Source organism: Opisthorchis viverrini, assembly GCF_000715545.1.
Source record: "Opisthorchis viverrini unplaced genomic scaffold opera_v5_290, whole genome shotgun sequence".
Taxonomy (NCBI): Eukaryota; Metazoa; Platyhelminthes; class Trematoda; order Opisthorchiida; family Opisthorchiidae; genus Opisthorchis; species Opisthorchis viverrini.
The window spans coordinates 242860-260355 of NW_008751944.1; the positions used below are offsets into that span (position 1 = coordinate 242860).

The window sequence follows — 17496 nt, forward strand, 5'->3', positions numbered from 1 at the left end:
TTGGGTCACCACATAGTAATCCGTCCCTTTTGTTCCTTCGACAATCAGTGAGAGCAATTTGACGTCAAATTAAGCCTCTGGATGAATCCTCTGATCGCAGTCCTCGACCGTAACCAGAAGTGACGAACGAATAAATGTAGCATCACGGTACTCCACCACGCGGAGAAATTCGCTTGTATAATGTCAGTTAAGGGCATTATCCTGCTACGATGCCTTCTAGAACTCTTTCAGTACCGGGGCGAGACAACTCGATGGTTGGGGCGCGAACTTACTGACTGGAAGGTCCCTGGTTCGGACCCGATATCTACATCTCCATTTCTCCTGTCTAGGCTTGGGAAACATGGTAGTGTCCCAGCCCTCGTGATTCCTTCTGGTAGAATAGCAGTTGGGCACCGAAAGGGTGCCACAGCTGAAGCGGCTCTTTCAGTACCGTTGTGACTGGATAGATGTTCTTCCTGGTCTTATGCATTCATAACGTCCAGAAATCTCCTCCCTGCGATTCAGTTCGCCTGACGCACATCATATGTACAGAATTTATGAGCTACTCACTTGAAGTACCGTTCAGTTCCAATGTTTCTTCCCAGTTGAATAGATTTTCGAGCCAACCTGAATGATAGCAGCAGACGGTCGAACAACATTGCGCCTACACGCCTGAGTATCCGGTATGCATAATGCTACCTACCTGACAGTCTTCATACATGTCACGCCAGCAGCTGGATGTAATTTTTGTGACTAAATCGCCGTAGTATAACTTGGGGTACCGCAGTTTCAGATATCATTAGGTTTAGTTCATTTTGGTGCGAGGTTGAGATAGTGATCATTTCATCCTCCTAAACTCTGGAAAGAAGTAATCTGGCTCTGGTCTTTGAGCATGCCACTTTTAGTGATCGCCGCCACAGTAAAGTTCCTCGAAAAAGCCTGTTGTAGACAGAACTGTCATGTTTTCTCCAGTGGCGAGCGGTTCTCGTCTTATAACGTTCGCAACAAGACAATAGATTGAATAATGGTATGTTTTCATCTCTCGAACATAGTATTGTACGTGTTTTCACGTATTTTCCGGCTAGTGTGAACATTAGTCAACTTGCCACTGATACTCATCAGTTGGGGTACAGAGCGTAACTGGTTGGCACCTGAAACCTACATGACGTTCAATAAACAGTTAGCCTCTGTCTTCCGATTCGAATCTAGTCAGCGGTAAACGTCCTTTCCACTGTTTACTTGTAAGCTTTGAGGTTGGTTCGGTATAGATCAGGAATTCCGAGCATTTACCTCAAGTAATTCGTGTAGAAATCTCTAGTACTAAGTTCCACCAGTTGTGATAAAACCTTCCCTTACTCTGAATGAGTTCAAGTAAAGTCGGCGTTTTCTAGTATTGCAAAATTCTCAATTTTTTAAACACTTCATGTAGACCGCAAAAATACAAGCAGTGCCCCGAAGAGAGTGAATCCCGAGAAAGCGCTGACGGCCAATTGACTTTACTGTGACCATTGCGATCACGTTTGGCCGCGTGACGGCTGCAACTGCTGAGGCGAACTCCCAATGCAAAAATACGAGCAGTGCCTCGAAGGGGGTGAATCCCGAGAAAGCGCCGACGGCCAATTGACTTTACTGCGACCATTGCAATCACGTTTGGCCGCGTTGCGGCTGCAACTGCTGAGGCGAACTCCCAATTGCATTTCTGTCGAATAAGTAAACCAAGCTTTCCATAAGGAAATCTACCTGGCATGGTCTCGTGGTAGGGCATGTAGCACATCATTTACGAATTTTGTTACACTTTTCATGATAAATCTAATGCTACCAGCGCAGAAAAATTAAGTGGGGCCCGAAAAAATCCCGTATTGATGGGCGCGATTATGAGGAGTTGCTTTGGTTGACCGTAGATAGATACAGTACGTTGGGCAAGCTCCACGGACAATATCGCTCGAGAATGAAAACTGTGTTTTCGATACGAACCAAACGGTATATGGGCCATAACAGGGATGTTTAGTTTTCCTTACACAGTGGAACTGAAATCACGGCAACCTTTTTGCATGTTGTTGTATCCTAAAAAAAGTTCCACTACGGTTGCTTTTGTGTCATCGGAACTTCTCTCCTGGCAACAGAAATATTCGACTCCTAGATGAGAAAATTCAACCTTATGTGGCATTGGAATTCGAAGTCATCATGTTTTGTTACACGCGGATATTTCATCTGATCGGCTTATTTAGGAAATCTGTTCTTATAAAACAGATCCACAGTCAGCGTGGTTTAGAGTGATGCTTATAGATGCAATGCATGCTTGAAAGAAAATAAACACAACTGCTCGCTCTTCGTTGATTGCACATGGTCAGCTGTTTCGGCTGTCGTATGGAACCTGTCAGCTAGCAGGTTCATAGGAGGAAGAATGCATTTCGTGCCTACTAACAGCGTTATTGCGAAACAAATTTACCATTTGACTACCTTGGTTATCCTGGTTCCGAGATTCCAGTCGAATGTCACTCCGATGATTTCACGGGCTGGCGTCGTCAATCAGATAATCGAATTGATTGAACGTCCGTCTCTTGTAGGCGTCAGTCGGAAATAGTGTTCAAAGCTGAGTGAACTTAGTTGCAGTAGGATGGTTCTCAAAAACCTTAGCTGTGTGCATAGAGTAAAAATCATCAGTTTCCTGAAAATAATTCGAGAATGCCCGAAACCTACTGGGACCCTAAAACTTCACCAAAATCTCTATAAGCATCCGGACCAGTCAATCAGTCGATTCAAAAGCAACCTGGATCGTTGAAAAGTGAAGCTCAAATAGCGCAAGGTGCCATGTAACTGTTGTACTCACTTCTTCTCAGTAGGGCTGTTGTGTTCTACGTTGGCGAGTCTTTTTTCGGCACCGAGACACTAGAGTGGGAACAGAAAACCAAGGTTAATTCGTGAAATTTACCTATGGGTGCACGCAGACCATTTGAGTGCCCTTTCCTTCAAATGTTAATTTTGGTGAAATCGGCGACGGGGCTGGTCAAGTGATGGGTATATAAAGCTGAATCTATACTGCTTGTCAGCAAAGTATTCACGAAACGTTGCAACTGTTTTGACAACCCAATAAGGTATTCATTTGAAGCAGTATGTCTCGTTCATCCGAATGATGTAACTTTAAAGATGAATCCATTTCACTTAGTTTCGTCGGTCGCAATACATGTAACATGTTGAAAAATAACAAACCAATCCGGACAAACACACTGTATAATTCTTGCACTAAGAATAGTGACTTTCAATTACTCATACAGACCAGGCTAAGCGTCACGTGACCTCTGACGGAGTAATTGGTAAAGTCTCGACGAATTTCCTTGTTAACGATCAGTTGCATCGTATTAGAAAAGACATTGAGTCGATGTCAACCGAATGACCATTCTCAAGGCCTTCTCTGGTAATGGATGATACATTATATGTCTATATTCAGTGCGGCTTGCAACTTTAATTTTATTTATTCTAGTGACATGTCGCCATGAGGTATTTATCAGATTTCATGGCACTACCAAACCTTAAACGGGGCTGGAGCCCATATTTGGCACCCTCGACTAACGACGATATCCGGCAAAAACCCCGACAGTTCACATTCAGCCAACTCATGATACGCTACCAAGTACTACTCACTAGCACGCCCCACCCTAAACTCCACGCTATTTACTGCTTTACCTGCAGTGCAGCTTCAGTGATTGGCCTGGACAAAACTCGTGGTGTCATGGCTCGAGAACGCTTCCGCTTTTAGTTGCTGAGTTGGACTACCAGATGAACAACAACTAAACCTACTCAGAACTCCCCACTTCGTTTATATCAAGTCGTTATTTTTTATAACGCGACGTCACTGATAATAAACGTTGAAGCTCAGAGGCCTTATTGGTTACTCGCCACGGGTTACCATTTCGTTTTCGCGTTGCGCTTACTCTGTTTTAGAGAGTGAACTGACTCTGTTGAGAGTGAATTTCACTCAACATTTTGCGCGACCTATCCATTTTGTGATCGGCTGAGATTGTTCACACTTTTTGACCGTGTTGCGACTGACGGTAATGCATGAATTGGTTACAACTCGCAATTAACATCCTATTTCTGTTATTCACACGTTGATTACCGGAAGCGACCCCACTGTTAACACCCGTTTTACTAGGGTGAGCATTATGCCTAATCCGTTTATTCATGTTTTCCTTTTCGCAATTGGAATTTCATGCCTTCCCTTGCCTGGTAAAATTGAACGATGAGAACGAGAAGTGGTATCCTACTCACCGGAAGACTTATTGAACTAATCATGTTTTTTTTCGTCGTCGGGATGTAGCACACTACTCATAACGTTGCTGAAAACTCCCCGATAGCTCACCTGTTGCGAAAGTTTTCCAGAAGGTTGTTGATGTTTGTTCAAATGAATTCATCCCACCTTAGTGTGCCCCGATTTGGCTTTCCGAGTACTGCTATTTGTATTTGTGGGGTATTCAATTTAGTTGCGCCATGTTTAGAAGGATTTTCTTGGCAATCTGTCTTTTCAAGTGCGCTTAAAACGCGCGTAAGTCGAAGTTCTTTTTGCGAGCGTCATACATATGATTCCTTATCTGCATACGGGCTGTTGCATGTGTAAATTAAGAACCCGATGGCAATAGAACAACATTTTCCTTCCGGAACACACCACTCTGTACAGTGGAACGATTGGTTTGTAAGGAATCCACTCACTCAGTTAGCAGTAGCAGTAGATACCTGACAGCTCCACAGATTCCAGTAGACTATTTTTCGCTCAGTCGCAGGTACGCTAGCATTCACATGTATATTATCTTGTGGTTGTTGGCATCCGCGATCATCTGTCTGAATATCCGCCTGTTTTTTTCTCCGACGATTGTGTTGAGTGGCTTCGCTTAAGTGTGAAGTCTCAATCCAGGCAACCCACCTCATCCTTACCGACCGCAAATTTTCCTGATTCTTCGTCACATTTGTCAGCCACATAACCATCAACCGCTAATCGGTCTGTATTGACTTATGTTTGGTAGAGTTGCTATTTGGTGAACGCTCTGTTCACTGTTGCAACGCTCTATAAATTTTACCACCTCTGTCGTCTTCAATTTACATACCTGGCTTGCTTGTACCACAACGTAGCTTTGTTTATCGGCTGACCAGAACTTGAGTTAGTGTTAACTTGAGACGCAGTTGATTTCCAGTTGAATCTCCGGTTCATGACATTTGAATAGCCTTCAACAACCTTGTAAGTAGTATTTTCTGGTGAGAAAAATATATGAAATCAAGTTTGAATTAGCACTAAGAGGACGTAGCCGTCCATCTCTTACGGTATCATGAATTTCTTCGTTCGGGCTTTGCCTAAGCATACGGCATGAATATCTTCACAGAAGGTATAAAAATGTAAACCCTTCGGATACATTCAACACGCGTGCCCGAATGGATGGGCCTCAGAAGGAGGTGCCGCCGACGTGTGGGCGTCCAAGCTGTAAACCGTTTGCTGTGGCCAGCGTTGCGTTTCACAGACGTCGAGTGACCTACCAACTGGTGGCAACTACCACGAGGTTTAACTTCTCCCCATGGAAATGTCTTTTACTGTCTTTAGAAATACAAGTAATTAGCTATAGACATGAACACAACCGTCCATTCCGACATGATAGTTCAGGTGCAGTAAGGTTAACACGCTCGCCTCGTACGTCAGATGCCCAATGTGCACTGCTGATGAGTTCTACTTTGAGCAACTTTGGAATCCAGTGCTTTATTCCGTTTGTTGTGGACTTATAAGAATAATTTCTGTAAGACATGATGGGTACGGTTCAAAAGTGCGTGATGTGAACGCGAACTGTGGTTGACATCATAGAGAAGTGAGTAACACTTTTGGAAGTAGTCAGAACACTTATTATAGTCTACTTTTTTTGGAAAACCAGAAATATTTCCGGTGGACGCGCTTACAACCAAGCGTATACCGCTTGTTGTTGTCATCTGCTACTCCCCTGCAAGGCAATTATTGCACTTCCTATTACGTTGGCTTACTTTTGATCCCCATTTTGAAAAGTAGCCGTTCGTCCTATGAATAGTCATGCGCAGCAGCTTAAAGCATTCAATGTGTACTTCCATGGTCTTTTGCAACCATTCGGTCAAGGCGTGAACTTACTGACCAGAAGGTTGATTATTCGAACCGAACTTCGTTATCTCGACTGTTCCTGTATGGGCAACCTGGCAGTTTTCCAGTCCTCATGATTCTTTCAGGTGGCATAGCAGCTAGGCATCGAAAAAGTGTTGAGGTTAAATAATGTTTTATCCACAAGTCACAATCATGACCCATACGGACATACCTGTTCTCCCAGTGCCCATTCTGCGGAGTTTCTTTCTGCGCGAACAAAGGGGAAAAGAAAGTATAGTTCGCCAGTTGTGAACTATCTCGTGTTCCAGTAGAGCATAAGGTTGACGGAAACTCGGGAACTGCGTCTACCTGCTGAGTCCCAGTAAGGCGAAGCCGGTTGTTGTCTGCTGGAAAGTTTTCCGTAACCTTTTGGGTAGTTTGTTTCACCGTCTGAAGAATATTTGCAGCAGGCAACCTGAATTCTAATATCAACTCAGTGTTTGTCGAACCTCCGGCTCTTGCCGGGGCACATTTCTTGGAGGCCCTGAACACGAAAGCTTCTGTTCATTTTCGGATAATTAGATCGACAGGAACAATTATTACGAATATGATCCGGTGTGTTGATTCGTCATCCTCTCAGCGCTACTTCAAACTTTTTGTGTTTGTCTTTTAGTTTGCAATGTCATCTGACGAACCGTCTAATTCCGGGCAAACTCGTGACACCAGCAGACACCCAGATGTGGATGATTCATTTGAGGAAAACGCTGTGAGTTTCGTAAGCTAATCTAAAATTTGATCGTTATCACAATGGCCTGTAGGTATCTTGTATCTTTCGTCCGCTGTTGCGAGGTTAATTCTACGAACATCCAAACAGGGAGCGTGTAGTAAATGACATCGATTTGTTTTTCAGTCCAATTTCCGCTTGTTTGATGCCTATCGAGAGGGAAACCTGGACTGTGATGTTATCAGTACCCAAAAGGTATCCCGCGTCCTGGAAACGAAGAATTCAGTACCTCTGAAAGAACCCCTTGGTCAGTGTGCTACCGATGTTCCCCGTTCTTGGCGGTTAGCTCCCGAGGCCAACAAACCAACCAACGCGTCGGTTTCCTTGGGGTCCTTGTGCAAGACAAAGTCCATGCCGAAAGTACCTACTGTGGGACAGGAAACATCAACAGTATCCCGTGAGCCATACGCTCCACCTGAACCAAAGGCTAAAGGATCGTGAGTCTATGTGTGATTGTACACCATTGCTTTCGCAGGATTGACTCACAACCTTTAGTCTGACACTCTATTTTTTTCTTTATTCCAGCCATCTGAAACCTTCACCGGGCAACGCCATACTGGTGAACCAGCGTCAGGTAACAACTTTCTGTGGGTCCCCTCGTCTCCTTTAGTGAGACCTCTTTGGCCTCCTCTGCCTACCTGAAGCCTGTATTCTACTTTTCAGCGGGGAAATCCATTACTAAAGCACATACACAATGTGGCGTGGGAGTATGCCGAAATCGAACCTGATTACGTAGTTGGTCGAAACAACTGTGTCTACTTTCTCAGGTAGGTGCCAATTTTCGCGGTGTTCCAACTGCAACGCATGAATCGCTTCTTTTCCCATTTTGTGTTAAAGTGTTCGTGCTCTGCTGTCGCCGGGCTTTCCCTCACTGCTACTCGTTCTCACTGTTGAACTGCAGTATTCAAATATCACTTAAGTGATGCGGTTCTTACATCCCCTACTCAGTTACCCTGTAGTAATTAATATAATCGTTCAACTGTAGTACCCTCTCCGTGCATAGCTGCCACTCAAAGAGAGCACGAGGGCTGAGATACTGGCAGCTTACCCAAGCCTAGACAGGATCTGTCGAGGTAACGTGGTTGGATTTGAATCATGAACCGTCCGATCAGTAAGTCCGCGCCTAAACCACAGCTATCTCCAGTTCCAGACTCATTGCTAATGTCATATCAAAGAATGTGAAAACAGGCTATCACATTTTACCTATGACAAATCGCGTGAAATGAAGAACCGCTGGTGGCCATGATTGAAACTACCCACATTTTCTAAGCAGCTCAAAGGAAGGAATTATTCACTAGTCGCGTGAACCTCCGAGCTGAGAAGCCGTCACTCGTGCCAGTCAACACGTGACCGTGTGATAAAAACCCCGTGATTGAGAAATGAGTTAATCACACTCCTACTTAGTCACTCGTGGCCGAATAATCTATTCTTCAGCTACCAACCCAGAAGCTGCAAGTTTGATTCTTTCCAGAGGTTCGTGGAGTACGCACTACTGATGGTTTCCAACAAAGATGAAACAGCTTTAAAGTGCTTCTCTGTTTTTCGCCAGAGGTTCGTGAGTACGCACTACTGATGGTTTCCAACAAAGATGAAACAGCTTTAAAGTGCTTCTCTGTTTTTCGCCAAGCGTTGGCTTCACGTACAGGGAGAAAACTTTTCAAAATGAGCAGCCGTGAAAAATGAACACCAACTGCGCCAAACACATGCAGCAACATATCTGGTACTGTACTGATTTTGACCGCACCCGACAGCTTGATGACACGAGCACCACTTTACTATCCAACAAACAGGTTAACAGGTCCTCTGTTCCATTGCCGTTCTTCCTTTGAAACGAAAAATATCACTTCCCCCCCCCCCGGACTTTCGGTCGTAGTGCATAATGTCTATCTGAAGTCCTGTGTCTGAACCATAGAAAAATGCTTGATTGATTTCCTACCGGTAGTAAATCCAAGCTTCCGATTACCCAGACTTGATTAGACGCGTCTTTCATCTCAGGTTTATGAGTTATTGTAGTGCGGAAAAATTCCGAATAATAAGATGGTTTTATACTTGCACTTTATAATTCGCTTGCTCCAATTAACCAGCTATTAATCTGTATCAGTTCTTGTCCCTGCCGTTACTTCTTCTAGAGGGTATTAACCTATTCTTACTTTTTCATGTACCCGCCATTCATTGTTTTACTCACTGTCGCGTAACATGCGAGGGATGCATACATTGTCTGCCCGCCTCTGACTTTTAAAAATTATTTCAGTCTTCGCTACCACAAACTGAATCCAGAGTACATCTTTGAAAGAGTGAGACAAACCAAACAGAATTATCAACTTTCCGTTCTTCTGTGCCAAGTGGATATAGTAAGTCCCATGTTGAGACGCGTTCTTTGTTCAAGCTTAGGGTCGAACAGTTTCATTTCCTCTGACTTGTTTTCACGCTATTTCAGACAGATCCGCACTATCCGTTGAAAGAACTGTGCAAACTGTGCCTGTCAGAGAAGCTGACACTTATGCTGGCTTGGAGGTAAGTCTTTTGGGACTAAATTGTTGCGCAGATGTCCCTGTTGCTCAACCGTCTTATATTCTCTGTTAGGCGTCTCGACTAATCATTTCTCCCATAGTTTCAGTCTACCCACATTATATAGGTGAGTGAAATACTTGAGAGTAGGTCGTATGCCGGAGGCCTGGCTTTCATAACCAGATTCCAAGACCACCAAGCATTCGATGCCTAGTTTTGTGCTTTTGTCGGGAACTGATTTGGTAAACTACAATGAATGCATTGTAAACGTTTACCTGGTGCTCATTGTTCACGAACTGCACCAGAATTGATCGGTCCATCGTCTGTGTAATTCCTTTTGTTGGTCTACAAGGATTTTGCCAATTTCCTCTTCATTCTTCCAAATTGGCGCGTTCCAGAGAGCAAGCAACTCGGTGTACACATATAGAGGTGGTTAAACGTGAAAATTATCTTTCAGCATTTGCCTTGATATCAGGGGACTGATAAAGATCATATCTAATGGGACAGTAAGAAGTGTACGATAAATCAACATGCCATCAGGTACATCACCCATAAATTGCACTAGGATGTAAACTGACCCACGTGGGACATCTCTGGTGGCAAACGTCTATGTAATCGACCTGATGTTCCGTTTGAAAAGCCAGTCAGGATGCTAATATCACAGGCTAGCAATTATTGCAGTACAAAGGATATGCAGATATCTGATATACAGATCTAAGGTGGACATTCGTTCGTCGCGTCGTCCAAAAAACACGCTTCGATTTCGAAAGTAAACTCAATGACTGAATGGGCAGTATCGGAAGCTTCATTCGTCCACTGTTATATCACTCTCATTTGAACGGTTCCTCTCCTGTCTCAGCGCAGTTATTCTGATGAGTCTAAAACAAGTGAGAGAGCACTGGATTTGAATGCCTCGTAAAGTATCTGCTGTTAGTCTGACCGGCCCATATTCCAGGTTTTTCAGGTCTAAACGGGAGCATTCGAGATGCCGATTTTTGATTTGAACTGTTGGTCAGCAAGTTGGCGTTATAGCCACTGAGCTTTCTCGACCTCGCCATCCAAGCAGGAACTAAGGAGGGCGATGTCAAATGCGGATAACTTTTGAAGCGTTCTCCCAGTTGGGAGAACGGCATGGTGATGAGCGTAGATGTCACCCATATACGGATAGTTAAGTGATGCCGATGTTATAGGTGATGGAGCGTCGAAACGGCTAACTGATAACTTGCCGCAGAGTGGAGCGTACCGGTGCATCAGTGGCTGTGCACTGAGTAGTGGTGCGTGCCTGCTGCCAGCCAGGGTTGATCGTAATTCACAATTGTTTGTTCGGCCGACTTATCTCGGGGTGTCCATAGTGTATGTGTTACAGCACATAATTTCGGAGTCTTGAGGATACAACCATCGGTGATCAAAAGGTGCTTAGCGTAGATATGCATTTTCTAAATCCGAAATCAATACCATCATTCGGTGATCTACTTTGTGGATATACTTCCTCTTTTTAGGCAGCAAATCAATCTCTTTCCGGGTGAATCATTCAGAAAGTGACTAGAAGGTTACGAACATTTTTTGACGTATAGGAGCATCCGTTTCAATTCACGGAATCACAACATCCCCTTCAGATCGATTTCTGGCGTTTTGTTGACTGATCTGAGTCGAATCGGATGGACTGAATCACCGCAGTAAGCGTAGTTGCGCATCACAACAGCCCGTCAGGTGCGTGTATGGGGATTCCTATATTGAAGGTGAAATTAGTTGTTGAAGGTTCGTAGTAAGTATATGGACTACAATTGTAACCCTGCAGCATATCTTGGAATTCCAACCTTCCTGAAGGCAGTAGGTACATGGCACACGGCTTTCTGTTGTCCGTCGTGAAGTTTACACAAAGTCTTAGTACTTCACTGCCATACTGGACGCCAATCGTCAAACATAACTGCGTACTTCACTCAGACGAGGATGAGTTGTGGGTGGCGGACCTTGGTTCTATTAACACCGTGAGCCCTGGTAAATGGTTTGATTTCAAGAAAATTGGCTGGTATCCAACTTAGCCCCAAAAGATGACTCGTAGTACAATCGCCCAATCTTGGGCGATTGTTCCCGACGTTCTCTCACTCTGAAACTTTGCAACCGCTTTGCTTGTGAATGAGCTACGTGGTTCTGACGTGTATGATCACTATGGTGCCCCATTCATACCAACTTCGTACACCCTTGCGCTACATTTTCAATCTCAGGACACTTTCTTTGATACGATGTTTTCATAGCGATCTTTGGTTGCCGTTTGCAAACATTCAAAATGCATGATCACATTGGTGTCGACTATATCGTACTGATGCACCTCACATCTCAGTCCGACAACTCGACTCTCCCCTTTTATCATTCTGGTCTCTGTTAAGGATCACATGAATACCGAAGGTCGTTTGGTTTGTCCTTCGGTGTAATGTAAGCTTATCTGTGACTTTTTGTAACCTCCACTAGTTAGCGTAAAACGTTGAATCTGGATTCAACTAATGTGAGGTGGATGAGATCTCATCGCATAAAATGTGTCTCTTTAGCCCGGAGGAGGCAGCACGGTACCTTGAAGCATACAAGGCGTTGGAAAACAAGCCTCCTGATGATTTGATGCCTGCCGTGGCAGCGGTTACGGATCATCGAGCCCAAATCACTGAATTTCTAACCGCCGTTCGCCCAGTCACTAAAGCCGATGCCGTATCAGCTATCAATAATTTCAAGGTAGGTTATTTTGACTCAGTTTTTTATTTGCGATTCCAAGCTTTCGATGTGCATCCTCAAAGTTGCCTTATCGGTTAGAAGTCTTAGAGCTATTGTGTCGGAACGTGGAAGTGGGGCACAAATAATTCAAATGGCGTGGGTTTTTTGTATCCTAAGCAAGTATCGTGCCACCATTAAATCCATCTTATGCCACATGACATATTCGGTTGACCATTTATCGTCCTCTGCAATTTCACTTTGTTTCCCTTAATCCTTGCTATATATATCGCCGTTTTTTCAACGTTTTGCACCTTTTATAGCTTCAACCAACAGCTTATCTGGTAACAGGTCAGTAGGAGATGCATATAGAACGTTTAATCTCTCGAGTTGTACCGCATGGTCAAATTGTGCGAACTTAGCTTTCGTAGCAATCCACCATTCATGAAACAACACTGTTACACCATTGTGCGCGTTCGAAGTTATGGTGCAGCGACTTCGCGTCTCTTTTACCGATCGTTCTACTCCGGTAACAGCCCTAAAGGTGAGATAGCTGTGGTTACAGTGCGAGTTTACTGATCGGACGGTCCGTGGTCCGAACCCAACCTCTGTCTCTCAACTTCCCGTTTAGGCTTGGGCAACCTGGAAGTACCCCACCCTTGTGCTTCCTTTGGGTGGCAGGGCAGCTATGCACTGAAAGTGTTACAGCTGAACGATTTTTACCAATGCCAGCCAAGATTATCAGTCGATGGTTTGTATATACTCCATGATACGCGTTTTTTATTGGAGCATTCTCTCCCTTTTGCCTTGAACTACAACCTTCCGCTATCCACGAACAAATTCCACTCTTGTGGAACTCCTAAAGTGATCTTTGTCCAGAGATGGCTTTCATGTGGGGGACAAATTACCAGAGGCGTTGAGCAGTCCCCTACTCATAAGGTTGCTGAAGTCTATTTGACAGCTTACGACGACAGCTTACGAGTTCAGCCCATCTTGGGGCCCATTAGCTACGCATAGTCTCCAGACTTTCATCAAACTCATTTTCAAATTGAACACCAAGTTATATATAGCGGAATGCACTTATTCGCCCATTGCATTGATGTTAAGGACCGGCGTAGCTGAATCTCCCTTTCAAGATATTCTCCAGCCCAAAGGTCGCCTGATGATACGATATTCGACATTTTATTGATAAACCATGCTAATTTTATTCTATGTTGCTTTTATAGTGGAGCTACACTGTTTCCGAAATTTAATGAACTATCTTTGTAATGTACTACTCATAAGGTTGCTGAAAATCCGTCGGCAGATCTGTCAGCAACCTTATGAGTAGTACATCACAAAGATATACATGTATCGCGATATCTCGGATATCGTAGCGACTGAAACATGAGGCAGCCTGGTGCAGCACATTCAGTTGCCTAAGAACATCACAAACGAGAGATTCAGCTGGGTTCCTAGTGAGTCTCTCGAAAAACCAAATTGGTTTGCAATTGAGTGTATATTCGTTAATTAACTGTCGTTTTCTACGAAATTGTCGCGAGGTTATTTTGGCCAGTTCTAGAGCTTATGGCAGAAGGCAATCCATTTACAACGAGAACAGCTGGTTCATACTTATTCAGACATCTCAGTCTTGTTGATGGCATATCCATCAGCGGAGATTTCCGAACAAGTTTAACAGTCCTAACTGACCCGTTTTGTCAGTTGGAGTAGAATTTACTTCATACTTATTTAAACGGAAAGTTACTTTTCATTCCAGTTTGTCAGACAGCTGCATTCCTCAGCTATCCGTGCCACACGTACTGTATCACCTTAGTGTAGGAATGTTTGAGTTCGTCAAAGCAATCTGTGTTGAAATTGTTTTTGTGAAGGGAGGTCGTCTGGACCGTGGTAGGTCTACTGTGCGAACAAAGATTTTTACCGACATGGAATGAGATCACAAAGTCAGATCTCAGTAGCCTTGGTCAACGCCATTGGGCGACACTGTACCGATTTAAGTTTATTAGCAGGGGCCCGCCAACAATGCAAAAACTTCGGCTGCGCTAGATGAACCGCTACCATAGTTGAAGAAGCTAAGTTGGACTATGTAGTATTTTTCCTTGGTTGAGTTAACTTGTTCGGCGTCCAGTGTATTCCGCTGCTCAGCAACAAGAGAATGAGTATGACAAATCGTTCAGCTGTAGCACCCTTTCGGTGCCTAGCTGCCATGTCACCCGAGGGAAACATGAGGTCTCGAAAACTGCCAGGTTAGCCAAACTTTGACAGGAGAAGTCGAGCTGCAGAGGCCGGGTTCCAACCACGGACTTTCCGGTTAGTAAATTCGCGCTATAACCACTGGGTCATCTAACCACCCTTGTTGTATGTAACATTGCGTGGCTGATTGCTGTGGTATGGAATGTGAAATGTCCCACGTAGCATTTCGCACCTAAAATTTGGCCCTTTACAGGCAACCGTAACGGTGGAATTGACACCAGGACACACCATCTCATCAAAGCCTGTAGACGGGCACTGAGGATCGGCCACAAAATGAATGGTCGGCTTTCCACCCCGCAAGTGCAGTCTGCATGCAATGGATGCTCCGGGAACAGACGAAGAATGATTGCGAGTAGAAAACAGTCACGACTAGGACGAACTGAACTGTGCTATTGATAATTACATGTTCTGCCCTAGTAAAAAGATGCCCAACTGATGGTTGGATGATCTCTTCCTGGAGATGGTCTTATCTCGAGTTTTCTTCTTATTTGTTCTGAGAAAGTTTGGGGAGTTGAAAAGCTGTCTTCACGTGGGAGGTTGATTGGAAAGATGATTTTAATGATATCCTAGTGATCTATATGAGATGAAATCATGACAGACGAGCGAAATACTATATGCCAATCACATTCTTCCGGGCAATGTTGCATATCCCGTACAATTACTTGGTGAATCGAGTTGGGTAAACTGGACAAGTATCGGATGTTTTCACACTTGTGATCTGTGATCATCCTTCTTGTTGCAAGTAGCCCTATCTGTCAACTTTGTGCTATCCCGATGTTAGTGTGGAACACACAACACCTTGTGCCATTTCTCAAACGCCATCTGTTGATTCGGTTCGACTGTCTGTGTGCCTATAATTGTCACCTGACCGACATTCTGTCTTTATGTATGATTGAGCCACGTGACACTTATGTTCCACCTTCTCAGTTTTGGACTCGTTACTTGGCGTGTACTCACACGTTTAGTCCTGACTTACTCAACGACTGGGGCACTATCGAAGCAGGTTCACGGAAAGACAAGTGAAGCAGGCAATTAAAGCTTGAAATGAAAATAAGATCCATGGGTTCGGCGATGGCTGCCCAAAGTTGTAGTTTTCCGTACGTTTCTTTTTCGCAATCACTCGCATGTTCTTACTCGTGCGTTCGCTTGCTGTGCGTGACTTTGTCTTGACTACTCCCCACCTTTCTCATGCTCTTCAATTTTACCGTTTGTTCCTAAGACGGTCGCGGATATGATTAATGCTGATGCCGCATCATTGGAGTCTTGTCCTGGCTTCGGTCAACGCAAGGTTAGTAGTAACTCATCAGTTTTCCCATAATGTTGCCCACTTTCTTCTCCTAACCAGGCGCAAAAGTTGTATGAAGTTTTTCGGATGCCGTTTCTACGCGATTCAACCTGATTTCTACTACTTGAATCAATATGTACAGAAAATACACGACTTTGGTTCTCCCAAGTACACTCAGTTGCTTTTGTTCCTACCTTTGACTTCTGGAAAAACCTGGCAATAGCTATTGTGACTAAGGTCCCAAACATAGGCCACCTCTCTTTCCCTATGTGCNATGAAAAAATACCCAAAATGGTTCTACACTCGCAGCAGCGCTGTCCATTCAATTGGCTGAACACAAAATTTATATTTATTGATGCACTGTAGTGGTTTAAAATGAGCTCGTATATCTGTGAATTTCTCGAAATGAGTCGACCTCTGAAAGCACTTATCACTGACCCGCTCATTTAGTTCGGTATCCGTATGCCATCGCCGTTACATTGCTACCATGGTGGTAATTTCGAAGATAATCTCATCAGTCTTCCTTTCGTGAGGGACATTCCCCTCGATCACTGCACTTCTCAAGGCACTTTATAACCGATAATATAATTCAACAACCGACCGACGAGCTCGCAAGACCTCAACGACAAATTACCTGGCAAGATGAAGTGTAGGCTTAGACTAATTCATGTGTCCCGTTGATCAAACAATGAATTTCAGGTCGAAACCACTAGAGGCGTGATTCTCCAACGCGACTTCTTCGAATCATTGGGTCGAATCGCAATCAAACTTTGGCTCGTGTACACGCTAACCTACAATAAAGTCACCGGTATCAGATAGAGACTCTCAAGCGTGACTGTGTCTGTTCTCCGTCTCCGCAGTTTATACTGAATAGCCTGAACAGACGTGATACACTCTACCGCGATGGACTCCTACGGAAGTGATTTAATGTATATGTTCGTTGGAACAAGATCAACTAATTCGAAGTTACTTTATTACAGCGCACACTTTGCACAACGGCCTAATAAAGCGCAGTTATTGGAATGTCTCCTAGTAGGTCAGTCTTGGCTTGGCAACCTTGCAGCATCGCAGCCCTCGTGTTTCTTTTGGGTGGCATGATAGGCATCGAAAGGGTCCTACGGCTGAACTAGTATGATAATTATTATTACAGTATGTCAGCGAGGGATAATCAAACGGGTAAACGCGTCTTCATGTTCCGACTCCTCAGACTAATTTAGGTTCCGAAGCATAAAAAAGCGTCCCAGTTCCTCCTCATCTAAAAGCGGGATTCTAGGTAAATTGTGGCTTTAGTGGCCTGAACTGGCGCTACTGTTTCATGGACATCTTGGTTAAATCATTGGCATGCATGACGCTGACGACGTGTGCACGCTTACGCCGCGCTCGTGGTTTTGTCCGTGTATTGGACTATGTATGAGATTATTCACGATATGCCGAAATAACTAGTCGGACCCGTGCTCGAGGAACCTCGTCAAGTGGCCACTAAACAGGGGGTTGACCAAATCCATAATTGCATGTTACAACTGACTTAATTGAGCCTAACTGATCGATCTCTTAGTGTTCTTCCCCACTTAAATCGTCAAAATAATCTATTTTCATCTACTCTAAAGAGTCTACTTGGTAACCCATCTTGTATTAAAGTTATTAGTTCACTGTGGAGCATGGTCAGCCCAGATTTACGTTCACGGAAAATGTGCGTGGCAAAGGGGACAAAATAATCTGCTCTAACATTGCCGGTAAGAGCTCGAGATGGCTATGGTTAGGATCCAACACCGGCATCTCTATCGATCTTGTCTAGGCTTGGGCAACCTGATACTATCCCGGCCCTCGTGCTTTCTTCGGGTGGCAAGGCAACTAGGCTCCAGAAAGATGTTATGGCTGAACGAAACAACGAAATTCAAGGGAGCG

General features: G+C 44.3%; 3 protein-coding genes across 3 annotated transcripts; 2 read left to right on the plus strand and 1 right to left on the minus strand.

Annotated features, from left to right (window-relative positions):
* Positions 1–180: 180 nt before the first annotated feature.
* Positions 181–6254, plus strand: T265_09558 (hypothetical protein; the record flags this gene model as incomplete). Its single annotated transcript, XM_009175666.1, has 2 exons — positions 181–434; positions 6104–6254. The coding sequence occupies 2 exons, from the start codon at positions 181–183 to the stop codon at positions 6252–6254; spliced, it is 405 nt and encodes a 134-aa protein (XP_009173930.1).
* Positions 6255–6743: 489 nt separating this feature from the next.
* T265_09560 (hypothetical protein) lies at positions 6744–15755 on the plus strand (the record flags this gene model as incomplete). The annotated part of the gene is made up of 9 exons (XM_009175667.1): positions 6744–6830; positions 6975–7285; positions 7374–7422; positions 7512–7615; positions 9100–9199; positions 9286–9362; positions 11903–12080; positions 15526–15594; positions 15652–15755. The coding sequence occupies 9 exons, from the start codon at positions 6744–6746 to the stop codon at positions 15703–15705; spliced, it is 1029 nt and encodes a 342-aa protein (XP_009173931.1).
* T265_09559 (hypothetical protein) lies at positions 14195–17367 on the minus strand (the record flags this gene model as incomplete). Its single annotated transcript, XM_009175668.1, has 2 exons — positions 14195–14378; positions 17318–17367. 2 exons carry the CDS (start codon positions 17365–17367, stop codon positions 14195–14197), a joined length of 234 nt encoding a protein of 77 aa, XP_009173932.1.
* Between the last annotated feature and the right edge of the window lie 129 nt (positions 17368–17496).